The sequence below is a fragment of the Theobroma cacao genome, chromosome 10 (genome assembly GCF_053813885.1).
Source record: "Theobroma cacao isolate CCN51 chromosome 10, ASM5381388v1, whole genome shotgun sequence".
NCBI classification, from domain to species: domain Eukaryota; kingdom Viridiplantae; phylum Streptophyta; class Magnoliopsida; order Malvales; family Malvaceae; genus Theobroma; species Theobroma cacao.
In genome coordinates this window covers 3,851,877-3,866,097 of record NC_142648.1, presented here as the reverse complement: position 1 = coordinate 3,866,097, position 14,221 = coordinate 3,851,877, and the positions used below count along the sequence as shown (strand labels likewise).

Sequence of the window (14,221 nt, the reverse complement as noted above, 5' to 3'; positions counted from 1 at the left end):
ACATAAAATACTCTGCTATACAAGGTATTTTCTCTCCACAAGGTAGAAAATAAACTCCTAAATCACAATACCAACCATTTCAGCAAGACAACAGACCACTTTCCATAGTTACTTATCAGAGTAAAATTCAAACGTTAGTCTTTACCAATTTACATCTGGACATGCATCTAATATTCCTCCCTGTTTTCTAAAACAGCCACAGCAAACTGTACAGAAAACCTGTCTGTTATGTACAATTATAAAGATAAATATATAAATATCGATTATCAAAGGAATTTTCTTCTACTAATACAATCCAGACAACTGAACAGTCCCTGAGATAGAACCAGTGACAAAATGAAGTTCTATATAAATGAGGTGGAAGGATTACCGTTGGAGAATCAATATTCAACCTGCCTTGTTTCTTTTCTCAGTAGCAGCTTCCCAGAAAAGCCCGATACTTACTGCTTCAAAGGTCCGTTGCAGGTATCTCTGCTCTGAAACCAATACAAATTCAGTAACCTTAAAAAATCCACACAATGTTTTCTTTCATAGTTGAGCAAACTGAATAACATGGGCAGGCATGCAGAATACAAAGGCCAGGCTTTCAACAATGTCCAAAGACTGACAATTAGGATGAGTTTTTCAACTTTTCATTTAACTTTTTTTTTATCTTCTTTCTTTTGGAGTAAAAGGGTTATGCACATGAATGCCAGCAATTAAACATCGAGAGCATCAAAGAATGCTATTGGTGTAATCTAGTCAAAGATAATGTTCTCACATATCTATAAATTTCGACCTACTTGTTCCAACAGCAGAAGGTTTAAAAATAAAACAGTCCCCAGATATGTTTCCAAATCAGCAAAAAATTTACCCTGTTTAGTTTGGTTTACCATACAAAGAGCACATTTTCGATTGATCAGCATACTAATTGAATCAAGTTATGTTTCACCATTGTTATGAAAACATAGATTGGTCTGCGATTTTTAAAACCATATTTTGTTCTCATACTAAATTTACAGATCACTCATATGATATATTTTGAGGAGACTATATAAACATCAATGAACCGTCAGGGCTCACCATTTGTTAGGGCTGTTCCATGCTGCCAATGAAAGCATGATGTAGATGAATGCCATTTCAACTAACAATACAATCAGTAGGCTTCAACTGCAACTCAAAGAAAGATGCTTGTTTCTCCTTCGATAAGTGAATAATTGTGATAGAAGATAGGGTCACCATCATTATCTCAGTTTCCCATAACATGCTGTAGATATCAACTTCTCAATGAATCCTGAAAGTAAGTTTCAATTCCATCTAATTTGAGTCTGAAGCTATTGAGTAACCCCGTCGCCTGACAGACCTTGGCTGGCGAGGAAATGAGAAAGGGCCATTTAACTTTTTCCTATTGTCTATCCTGTTAGACCTGGCTTTGTCATTCATCCCTGTAAAGTAATGCGTGCGATTGATTGTTAGCCTAAGCCGATAATAATAAAATAAGACATGCACAAATGTTTCACTCTTTCCGTTGATGGATTTAGTCACACTGAGCAGAAATGTTGATGTGTCAAACAAAGAAAGATGAAATCTATAAATTCACAATCCAAAAGTAGTATAACCAACTTTGAGAGAAAATACAGCACTAATTAGACGTTTCTACCTTCATTTGATCTACAATCATTTATTAAATCCAACCCCTTTGAAACAGCAGACTGAGCAATAGTACCAACACTACTGCCAATACTCTCGCCATTGCAGCCAAGCCTAAGAGAAATCCAATCCTCAGTATGGGTTATGTTTGATATGGGGGGACAGTGTCCTAGATCAGTTTCTGCCAAGGTTCCAACTGGTTGAGTAGAAAGGAAATTTTGTAGAGAGGGGTCCACACTTACAAATGCAAAGGGATTATCAACCAGGTCATCATCTTCATTAATATTGGTACTGAAAATAGAAGAATCAGGAACCTGTCTGCTGGAGTTCATGGTTAACTTTGAAGCCAATGTGTAACTGTTCATAGGTCCAGAGCATGTAACCCCAGAACGCTCCAAATCAATAAGAACATCTGAGACATCAGAATCTTCACCAAACAGTTGGAACCTTGAACTTGCTTGGGTACCAGAAGAATATGCCCAGTCAGACATTCCAACATCTTTTCCACTGTCATTGAAGAGATCCAAACAAGAACTTATACCAGAATCAGGAACAGGGTTTTCCAGATATGATTGTTCGATTCTTGGGGGGGCAGACAAAGCCCCACAATCATTCAGGACACAAGATTTGTAATCTGTATGACAAGAAACCAAATTGACATCCTCTTCTTCTGAATCACTGACAATAATGATGTCTGGCTCCCCTATTGCTCCATAACTTTGATTTTCAGTACTAAGAATTGAATTAAAATTGTGACGAATAGAATTGATCTCATTTCCATTCATGCCAGGGATAGAATCATATCTACCATAATCCTGATTAATACTTGGGTTTTCATCATCTCTACCGCTTCCACTGGCACTACTGCTCAATGTTATGACCATCTGACAAAAGTTTTCTAAATCTTCCTCTTTTGGATTTCGCAAGGGGAGATGCTGGTGTTCACTTGCTTCTATTTTCCCTCCTTCTGTCCCATTTTCAAGATTAGGATTTCCTGACTTTTCATGCTTATTGATCTGCCTCCAGGTCTCTGAGTTGGATATGACTTCATTCATATCTCCATGAAGTGAACCGTCAGGGAAATGCCATTTTCCAAGATCACTAAGCTCATCTTTGGTCTTAACGGTCCAAGAACCATCAGGCTTCACCTCAATGTCAGTTACATCTTCTCCACAGTGCAGCATCTGTCCCATGAGAATTTTTATTTTTTGATTAGTACTTTTTTTTTTTTTTTGAGAGAGAGAGAGAGAGAAATGGATTTAAACAGTATTTCTACTTATATAATTTTTTACACTAAATAGATCAGGATATAAATAGAAAGTAATACCATAGTTGTGATTCGATTGAAATATGGATCAATAATGATATCTTCTAGGGAATAGTTCTTGAGACAGATGGGACACTGCCACTGCAAGCATCAAAAGCCTCTTGCTCTTATCAATGCCTTTGAAATTTCAAAACTGGAAAAATCATAAATATGATGATTACTTGCCTTCCTTGAGCGCTGATTAAGCTCCACAAAAGTTTCAAGATCAAAACATCCCATGTGAACACATGGTTTAAATCTGCCAGCGACCTTTATTCTGGAGCCACTCATCTGACAGTTTCAAGTAGTAGATAAGAAGACATCATGTTAGCAGTTCAATTAACAAATTTTGGAAATAGAAATCAAGCTCAGAAGTAAACTTGTGAGCAATATGCCTAATAATGATGACAGTATAAAGTAGATAAAGTTAAACAAACATCAAAGATGATAACAAAAAGCATACACTGACAAAACATTGGAAGGCACTAAACTGACATTTGCATAGAGCCTGAGTAACATATGTGGTATGAGGCCTAGTGTTGGGGGGATGCAAACCTGGGAGATTGTTCTGTTCAGATGCTTTCTCATAGCCTAGGTTCAACCTAATATATGTCCCATTCCCTCGTCACCATCGATATAAGCTCCATACACCATAGGTTATCACCCTTGCAAGGCCCCTTGTTTTAATGGAATAAAAGTGGACAAAGAACCTCTATTACAACAGGGTACTTCCAAACTAGGACTAGAGGGAAAAAAAAAAAGAAGAAACACCCTTCCAAACTAGACAATATACATGGCTGGTAAACTATATATGACCTAACATCAGAGAAAACTATGAGATGATCTCATGCACATTCTAGAAATTACAAATTTCCCAAGCCTTTGTATAACAAACAATATCTGTCTAGTGAAACAGCCACCTTCTTGACACGTAGTGAGGGGAAGCTATATCTGCATCTGAACCCTACATGATCAATTCAAATTAATGATATAATGAAATTCGATGCCACATTCTTAACAAACCCAAATGTTTTCTATGCACATGCAAGTCACTTAAACAGTTTCAAGTCTCCAGAATAATGATGGTGGCTCAATCAATAATTCAATATGGATACCCAGTTCATTCAGTTAACTACTCAATGAGGCGCTTCAGTGTTCATGCATAATTAAACACTAATCCAGTAGAATGGAAAAAAAAAAAACAAACATGGCGGAACTAAAATCCATTAAGAAATAAGCTATCACTTACAGGACAGCGAAGGTTAACTGTAATTGTATCTGCAATGACTTCTAAATCACTATCACTATCTTCATTTGCAGTGCGCATCCCACCACCGACGCAACGACAAACACGGGCAAGTGCATCTTTGAAGGATTCACCATCTGCTTCTTTAGGAATCAAACCGAGAACCTTGGCATTTAATCAGACAATGAGATAAAAGAAAAAACATCCGCTGTGATGCAGATGAAACCAAACTCTAAGTAACTAAGAGAAATTGATGGCAATGACACATCATAATAACTTCAAGAAGCATGCTAAAGAGCAAATAGCTTTCCTTTGCTAGTTTTGTTTTACAACAATTCGAGGACCTCCAAGAAGCCATAGTTTTCGGGTGTACCATAAAAGATTTGGAAGAACAATGCTGGCATAATAAACAAATAGCAAAAGATATAGAAACTAATAAACTAACTATTTTCCAAAAGGAACTAATTGGCAATATCCAAGTTAAGGGCTTGATGTAATTTGTGCTATTACTAAATTACAAATTACTGCAGTAGCTAAACACGAGTAAATTCATAAGAGTGAGAGGATACCTGTTCTATTGTATGACGCTTCACAAGTCTGACTCCAAAACAGAAAGAGCGACCATCACATGCCGATAAAGAAATTTTATTAATGCCCTCCACAACATATAATGTGATCTGGGATCAAAACAAAACATTAAATCAAATAAAAATCTTTAATTAAATGACAGCAAAAATAAAATGTAAACATATTATGTACATAAATAAATAAAAAACATATCACAACAAAAGATGCATATTTAAGTGTCCTTGAATCAAGATTTTAGCACACATAAATTATAGAAGTAGCAGAAGGTGAGAGAAATCACCAGTGCACCATCATCGCGACCATTAGCACCTAACAACTGTGAACCAGGTCTGTTAAGAGTTCTTACTGCAAAACCTGTAACAACATGTAGGAAGCCAAAAATCATGATAGAGTAACTTCATTAACAAGGTCTGTTACATATCTAAATTAGCCCAAAGCCCTCTCTGAAGTTTGAACCAAGAGGCACCCCAAGAAAAACCCTATATAGCCAGGAAACTAAGCCAAAGTGCTAAAGACAATGGAAAAAAAGATGAAGATGCAGGTAGATATATGAGAAAAAAAAAAGTAATGAAGCCGAATAGTGTACCATTAACATGTAAATCAGCATATTGTGGCCATTGCATCCTAAATGAAACATTATCATTGAGAAGAACACACCAAGCCTGAGAAAAAATAGCATACAAGTATGAATAATCAATGCACTGGTAACCTTCAAAGTAGGATGACATGTTATAATGAGCCTAAGCTGCCATATGACATGTTATTCGATGTTGAATTAACCTGAATATCATATTCAGTGTTCTGTAATGAATCACTATCTGCCTTTGTCAGGTGAAATGTTTTTTCCACGTTCAGTAGGGGATTTGTCCTGAAGAATTGAAAATGAAGTAAAGTATAACAAATCTTAAAGCAGATGAGTTCAACAACATATCATCAGAAAACAAAAATGGACAAATATACTAAGACAAAAAAGAAAAGATTAGAAAATGAGATCTCATTTCCTTAAAAAAAATGGTTGATTTGAGTATAAAGCCAATGCTTTTCATGAGTAACTCCAAAAATATTGTCAGTGGCTTTGAGTAGGATATAGAGATTTCACGGAGATAAAAACAAAATTTCCTTACAGGAGAGAGAGAACTGAATATGAACTCACCCATCAGATGGAATATTTGCAGCTATTAACTTCACAGGGGATATCAAATGCGCCACAGTGACACAAAAGCTGTGGATACAAAAGAAATATGTTCACAATATATTAAATTAAAAGGAGAATGATCTTAGAACGCAAAACACATTCATATATCTACCATAAGAATTTCCAAGAAAACAAAAAAGATTGCATGAATCACACTCAAAAAGATGCAGAAAGTCAAGAGTACATATATACATGTTTCCCAAGTTTTAGCTACGCAACCAGAACATACCACAATGAATTAAAGATCATAGGAAAGTCAGTTGTGATGGTTATTGCTAACATGTTTAAGTAATTATTTTGATTTGCTTGAGTAGTTAAAAGAAATAAACATGTTCATCAGCATTTGTATGGAATTTGGACCCATATTGCTCACTACCAGAAAACAAAAGAAAACAGCATCTCATACTACTCTTCTTAGTCTGACTTCTTCAACAGCACAGAATGTAAAATCACATTTTAATAATTAAGTAGTAATTCATTAAAAAATAGGCCCCAGTAAAATATTCAAAGATGTATATGTATCACATGCTTTATAACCATATCAAGTTAAACTCCATAAGATTCCAACATTATTAGCTATCTTTAGTAGAGGATAGAAATGAGCACTAATTTTGATGATCATAGTGTTTTCATCCCCAGTCCCCACATCCAGTTTTCCCCTTTAAATGCAGAATAAGTGTAGTAAATAAAATATACTAAGCATAATACTTAAAAAAGCATTTGCATCATTCAGGAATATTCAAATAAACCTTTACTCTTTTATTGCATTGAATCAAACCTTTATAACTTTTATTGTGGACCAAATAAGCCCTTATGACTAATGGTTGACTAACTATTATTAATCAAAATGCCAATTGTCATTTTATGTTATGTGACGCTTACGTGACATGCTGACATGTCATAATAAATGATGATGGGGCATATTGACGTGGCCGTGTGGCATTTTTCACCCTCCACGCCAGTGCCATGTAGGCATAAAGTGACAAGTGGCATTTTAACTAATGGCAATTAATCAACCGTTAGTTATAAGGACCTATTTGATTCAAAATAAAAATACAAGGGCTTGATTGAACACAATAAAAGAAAAAGGACTTATTTGAATTTTCTTAAATAGTTCAAAGGTTTTTCCAAACATTATGCCAATATCCAATAATCTACAAGTATTTTGAGAAGATGGAAACAGTTGGTAAGGTTCAAACTCAAAACCACCTATCAACTTGCACAATAGTACAAGCTCACAACCACAAACATCTCCATGCTTGTTAAGATCTGGATTTGATTTGGTGTCAAAACACCAGGGTCATGTCAACTACAACTTACTACAAATACTAGTTAAGTAGCATACTATTAGACAATCACAGTTTCATTAATAGGATAAATATATGATTCAATTTGGCACAGGAAATAAAGACAACATACGGATCTGCACGACTGATGCGACACATTTCACAATGAAATATAGCTGGAACTGATGGAATGACTTCCATAGGCTTCTCTGGAATAATAACACAGCTAACATGCTGCTGAACTCGACATCCTGGGTCAATGCACTGCAAATAGCGAAACAGACAGGGAGAAAAATAAGAAAAATATTTGCTTCTTCGCTAGTAGAAATAAGAACCACATGATCTATGCAAAGACATAAAACTATTACAAATCTTTGTAAGATGTAACGGACTACATATGCAGGGTAATAAAAACATTGAAACAGAAAAGCAAGTCATGAAGAACAAAAAGGAAAGACAGGAAAACATACTAAATCACCAAGATTGTTTAGAATGGCATATATTACATATGCGCAAAGAAATTAGTGTAAAGTTAACTAGCATAGGAAATTTTCTTAAAAGGTAGATTATCCTACAAGAGAGTCAAAGAGAATAATGGCTTCTTATACTTATCAGGAAATGGGCATTTCAATGTTAAAAAATGAAAGAATGTTGTGGATGCAAAGAAGTTAAGCAGAACCAGACTGCGAGCTTGATTGTTTAGGCTCAGCTTAGTGCAATATAAATTGAGCTCAAATGCTCAACCAATGCCTCAAGTATGACCACACCTTAGTTTGCACAGATTTTGGAAATTGTTAAAGCTTGTTAGCTAGTCTAACCAAGTTTGCTTAATAAAAGTGATACTCCCACATGATTCTCCAGTCATTATAAATAGTGTTTCAGGATTATAATGTGAATTTGATTCAAACCATTAAAGTGATTATCACAGCAAGCTTAACATAAACCTGACAATGACAACTGTCAAAGGGATCGTTGACAATCTGCCAGAAAAATGCACCACCTTGTAATGATTTGGGCATTTCCATCCCCAGCATTCAGCTGAAAAGATAAATAAATAAAATATGGAAGAGCACAATCCTTCTTCACCCTCACTTAAAAAGGAACCACCTAAATCTCAAATGAACACCCATGACATCCTCATTTGCAAGACAATCAACAGAATGCCTAATATTTCACTACTTTCTTGCCTTGCATATCTTAGCATTGCCTTTCTCTTCTCTCAAGTAGGTCCAGATGTCATCCAATAATAAAGACAAACCTAGGACTACAGCCAATAATATAACTGCAATATTTCAGGGCTAACTGAACACTCAAGCATTTGAAATATTTAAAACAATCATATAGCACAAGGAAGTCCTCAAAGTCATTCAAGGTCATATATCCATACACATTAAGCATCCACATAAAAATATTCGGTAAGAACAAGAAATTACTGTCAACAGTGGGACAACAACCAGCCAGTTTACTGCCCACTGGCTACCACTTTCTTATTGTTCATGAATTTGAACTATATAATTAAGGAAAATAGTAAACGTGTCCAAACATTGGGACTAACAATGCAACAAATCAAAACAAATTATATAAAATCACCCATTATTATAGAGAAAACTATCTAATATGCATGAAAAACCTCAAAATAACTTGTTTAACAAAGCAACATGGGAGAAGTTGAGCTTGGGACCTTAATCACCTCCTAAATCTCAGAGGACATGCCATTTGGCCAAAACCCATGGCTACTCAACCTGATTTATAAAATAGAAAATCAAAACTAAATTCAATTTTTGTTACCTGTATCATGGGGTCAGTATGCAATGAACTTCCACAAGGACAGCAAATCTTCACAGCCGAATATGAAAAATCTTCAGCTTCCACTTTATGCTTCACATTACAAATATCTAAAGAAGAAGTCTGTCTCCTTGTTGCTAAATCAGACTCATCAGCTATCTGCATTTTTCTGGAATACAATGGGTTATTTAATGCCTGATAAAGGACCACAAAATGGTGGGAATGTTACAATTCTGTGGCACAGAGAAGTAACGGATAATGAATTTAAAAAGAAAGTAAAACAAAATTACTAAATGCATGAACAATACCAAATTTAATGCATATGTGTACATGCTAAACTGAAGTTACATGTCCAGAACATCTATCAAATTTTACATAGACAATGATATTTAAAGAAAGTAGCACCTGTAAGCATCATCAATTAATTTTGCTACTCCTTCCTTCCCAATAATTTTTTTCTTTGCTGACCCATGTGTGCTAGAAACTGCATATAATGTTAAAAGCACACATGATATATTTGATCAAAATTTTATTAGATCAAGGATGCATTGCATAAATGCATAAAAACAAAGTCTGAGCTATAATTAAGTCAGAACCAGAGTGCTAATATTTATCCTTCATAAAAACGAAAAAATGTTGCAATATTCAGTTAGTGAGAGGCCTAAAATCAAGACATATACCAGCACATGCATCACCTTTAAAAAAGCACATAAACAAGCATTTCCAACAAAAGATATGCATATAACACTGAGATGCTTAAATATGACAAGCTAATCACTGACATGATAAAATATAGTACCAATGTAGTCAAACAAGAACTAAAGTACGCACATTCATGCTTAAGCACGCAGACAAGACTCAGTCTGATAAATGTTTAATAAGGCCAGGTTAGGGAAGCAATCTGACACGCCAAAAGTCAAGTGTAGGCTGGAAAGAATAATAACTCAATAAAGCGTTACAGACATAACCAACTGCTCTGATTAAGTACATGAACCAATGTATGCATTTCAAATTCTACTCCCACTGCATGCTTTTACTGTGTTTCTAATCACAAACCATTATTCTTTCTAACACAAAAAGTAGCTAGTTCTAGGCAGTAAACTCCATATAAATAGAATTATTGTAACCACTGAAAATTAATTGGTAGCAATATAATTGTCATCAAGAAGAAAGAAAACCAGGTTGAACAAAGTAGCCATTTACGTTTTGGCAGCAACTCGAAACAAGACAGAAACAACATTCAATATCATTTTAAGTGATGGTAATTTTTTTTTTTTTTTTTTGAAAGTGAAGGTAATGTTGACATTAAAAAGCAACTCTAAAAGTAAAAAAGATGAAATCCTAAATAGAAGTTTGATTGAGCTATCCTAAGCTGAGTCAGAAAATATCATGAAACTGCTTGAACAGTACTATAACAGAGAGAACTTTGAGAGCAGATCAACAGGAATACTACAATCCAAGAATTTCAAAGAGAGAGAGAGATAACGGAGCTCATAAAAACACTTAAATAACAGTTTCCATACAAAAGTTATTCTAAAACACAGAAAGTGAGATGATCTGAAGTCCACTGTGTATCACAAATCCAACACTTACTACAAATGATTTCCTCTGAATTATATAGATTCGTAGAAGGTCAGAAAGAAGCTTAATGTCCTAATCCACTTATAATATAAAACTCAACAAATGGAAGGATGTATAATCGATGCAGAAGTAAAAATCAGAGTATTCATCCATTCCTTAACAAGACAGCTATAAAAGTCCAGTCAAAAATACTCACCTTCTTCATCTGAAATCAAGCCTAATATTCTGTCCATCAAATCCTACACAGATAGATGTAAACAATAAGATCATCTTATGTATCAGGAGAAATCTCCCTCTTCAAGGGGCATCAAAACACAATGTAGCTACAAAATTTAATATCTACTGAGTAACCAAGTCTTGTGACACAAACCATAAACCTGATGGTCTAATCCACCAAGAAATCACACAAACATGATGAGGAAAAGTGACGCCGGGCCGTTGTGAAAGACACCAATCGTGGCGAGGTTAGAAACCCCACTAAGGTGAATCACCAATCTTGGCAAGGTTCAGAACCCCACTAAGGTGAAAAATAACCAAAATCCAGAAGAATTCTATTATACCTATAATTCCTAAATAATAATAATTTAATAATATACTCTTGTATCAAAAAGGAATTAAATTAGTGAAAAATCTCCATGCAGGGGAATTGCAATCAAATTTTAAGGGGCAAAAAAAAACAAAGAATTAACCCACAGAGGAGCAAAACTATAGCACAAAACGATAACCCATTTAAGAAATTACAAGTGAGTAATGGGTGTCAAAATAAATGAAAACCCAAATTGCTCAGTTATTTGGCAAGCAAAATATTGAGAATGGTTACCATTCTTTGATGTAATAAATAGCTATTCTTTGAGGTGATTGATCATGTGCAACAATTACATTAGTGAGGAACAGAAGATATTGTGACATCACAAATGTTCTGTATTGCATTAGGCCTATTTGCAAATAAATTTTCTCATTCAATAAAATTCTAAGCATGCAGATATTGTCAATTGTACTGTGAAACCAAGAATGCAACTGAGCATGAATTTAGCAGCTTACCTGCTTCTTCCCTTGTTTTGAAATACCAAGCTGGGTAAGAACATCCTTGAGCTCTTTAATTCGGAAGTAAGCCAACTGGCTCTAAACATAGATGCATGACACCAGAATGAAAAGTTCAATTTCAATTATTAAACTTTATAAAACTATCCTATATAAACCATAAATACTTGAAATTAATAATTTCAATATATCATCTAATTTTATGGCAATCTACACATCCCTACTCTCTTCCAAAAGCATTTGTCCAATCTTTACTATGTTGCTTTCCAATAAATAATTTCTGCTCTTACTCTCACATCTAGAACCTATGTACCAGGAAGCCAGTGCATTTACAATTTATAAAACATCCATACACAATAAACTGCCCATAAAAAAGCATTATCAAAAATGAAGAGACAAACAATTGATTTCAAAAACTCTAGAACACACTTTAGAGCTCCATGACAGACATGAAAAGAAAGACTGTTTTGTAAACACAATAACATTACCAAGAATTTTCATTCTAACACAAAATGATAGCGGAAAATCTCGAATAAAATGCAATTATTTTTGTTCCACAAAAAACTTGTACCACATATTCCTTACGAAGTTGCAATTAAAATGATCAACTGCATATCAAACATAAATAAAATTAATTTTATTCCGCACACGATCATCTGTTCCCTAATTTCAATTATAGTTGAAATCATCCAAGTTACAATTGAAATTAAACGTAAATTCATATAGAATCAATGACAATTATATCTGCTTAAAAAATCAAAACACTCTAACCAAAGCTTTTTTCGTCATTTAATATACATAAATTAATAATAATCAAATTATAAAAATTAAAAGCAACCAAATAATCAAGATGAATTACCCTGCAAGTCGACAGCAAATCCATTCCTCGTTCACAAATAAAAATAAAAATTAAAATTAAATCTGCCAAACATGAAAATAAAAGAATATATATCAGTTGATTATTAAATTGAAGTATCGTAAATTGAAACGAAAAATAAAAATCAAAGTAAAAGAAAAATAGAGGGCTCACGCTGGACTCTGGACCTCGGAGTTTTTCAGTTACTGTCGCAGAAGCTTTGACTCACTGAGACCACTTTCCCTTCTTTATATACGAGCAAATTTTTAATTTATAGAATTAAATTAATTGATAAAATAAAAATGGACGTGAACTTGATTTATTAAATCTGGTTTTGGATTTTCCGTACATGTTCGGGGGGTTCGGATGCGGTGTTTCCAGTGGTGTGGAGATTCCGTTGCATGGAATATTCTCATTGGACGGTGAGATCTGTAATGCTTAATGGGCCAGTAATCGTCTGACGCGTGTCGAGCTCTTCTGGCTTGTCAAGGAAGCAGTCGCAAGAATTGGCGTGGCGGTGTGGTTTTTTGTTTTGAAGGGAACGAAAAATGTCATTTTAGGAAAGGAAGAATCGAGGGATGGGTCCATTTGGAAGAACGTGCAACCAATGAAGGAAACGCAGTTGTTTTCCACTCTTTATAAAAGTAAAATTACGAATATGACCAAAAGGTCAGTTGAAATAACAGGCCCAACCTTGGGTGGGGCCTAGCCCATGGACATGCATTTTTGAATGGAAGAGTTAGGCAAAAAGGCTTGTGGATGGGAAATATTTGGAATTTGTGAATAAAGAGATAATTATTTATATAGGAGTCTTTTCGAATCTTATTCTTTAAATAGATAAATAAATAATCGAGTGCTATAAAGAGATGTATTTGATGAATTATCAGTTTATAATATTTATATATTATTATTTAATTATATAATATTTGTAAAAAATTAAAATTTAAAATTTTTTTGAGTGAAATATTTTTAAAATTATAATTTTTTTTAAAGATTCTCAATTATTAAATTAATTTGTTTAAAAAGATGACAACATTTGATTATGATACTATATAAAATCTATATAATGGTAGTACATTGAATATAAATCCAATTTCAATCTTGTCAAGTAAATTTTAAATTGTATGATATTTCAACGTAGATTTTATATAATTCGACTTGCTGGTTAATCTAATTTAATTTCTGAACTTCAAAATTTAAGTTCAAATTATGCCATTTTAAACTTCAAAAGTTTTTTTGGATAAATATTTTTAAAATTTAAATATTTTTTTTAAGATTCACAATTATTAAATTTATTTAATAATAAGATGATAACCTTTGATTCACTAATTCCATATAAAATTTATTCAGTGACAATTTATTAAATATAAACTCATAATCAATCTTATAATATAAAACATATGTTGAATGATCTTTCGACTTATATTTTATGTAAAATGATTTGATTGATTAATCTAATTTATATTTTTATAAAATTCTATCTTACTTGATTGATCCAACCTTCGTTTGATGACCATTGACGGTGCGATTCCTATGAGCAACCTCTCCTTTCATTACTCTATCTCTCCTCGATATAAAATCACAAAAGAAAAATCAAATGAGTGAAATATTTAAGTATCAAAATCATAATTTCTATTTCCTTAATAATAATTATCCAAGTTGTCACTAAAGATAGTAATGGATAATCGCGACTATCTGATCTAGATAC

The 14,221-nt window shown here is 33.7% G+C and overlaps 1 protein-coding gene across 3 annotated transcripts; it reads right to left on the bottom strand.

The window, feature by feature from the left end:
- Positions 1-77: 77 nt before the first annotated feature.
- On the bottom strand, positions 78-12,788 carry LOC18586359 (E3 SUMO-protein ligase SIZ1-like). 3 transcript variants are annotated; one of them, XM_018129178.2, is made up of 18 exons: positions 12,688-12,788; positions 12,517-12,578; positions 11,658-11,738; positions 10,813-10,855; positions 9,441-9,519; positions 9,039-9,204; positions 7,384-7,514; positions 5,923-5,991; positions 5,550-5,637; positions 5,356-5,431; positions 5,050-5,123; positions 4,751-4,858; positions 4,185-4,346; positions 3,122-3,226; positions 2,957-3,037; positions 1,640-2,813; positions 1,063-1,424; positions 78-476 (listed from the first exon to the last, which is right to left on the bottom strand). In XM_018129178.2, exons 2-17 carry the CDS (start codon positions 12,538-12,540, stop codon positions 1,297-1,299), a joined length of 2,589 nt encoding a protein of 862 aa, XP_017984667.2. In that variant the 5' UTR covers positions 12,541-12,578; positions 12,688-12,788; the 3' UTR covers positions 78-476; positions 1,063-1,296. The 3 variants fall into 3 exon arrangements, with proteins under 3 accessions (XP_017984667.2, XP_017984668.2, XP_088658829.1); XM_018129179.2 differs by having other exon boundaries at positions 78-471; XM_088802703.1 differs by lacking the exons at positions 9,441-9,519; positions 12,517-12,578; positions 12,688-12,788 and having other exon boundaries at positions 11,658-11,739.
- Between the last annotated feature and the right edge of the window lie 1,433 nt (positions 12,789-14,221).

Excerpts from the sequence above, each read along its gene's own strand:
- LOC18586359 (XM_018129178.2), bottom strand. The coding sequence starts at position 12,540 with ATGGATTTGCTGTCGACTTGCAGG. Across the intron at positions 7,515-9,038 it reads ATACTGACCCCATGATACAG|TGCATTGACCCAGGATGTCG; the intron begins GTAACAAAAATT and ends CGCTATTTGCAG. Across the intron at positions 5,124-5,355 it reads TGCTGATTTACATGTTAATG|GTTTTGCAGTAAGAACTCTT; the intron begins GTACACTATTCG and ends ATGTTGTTACAG.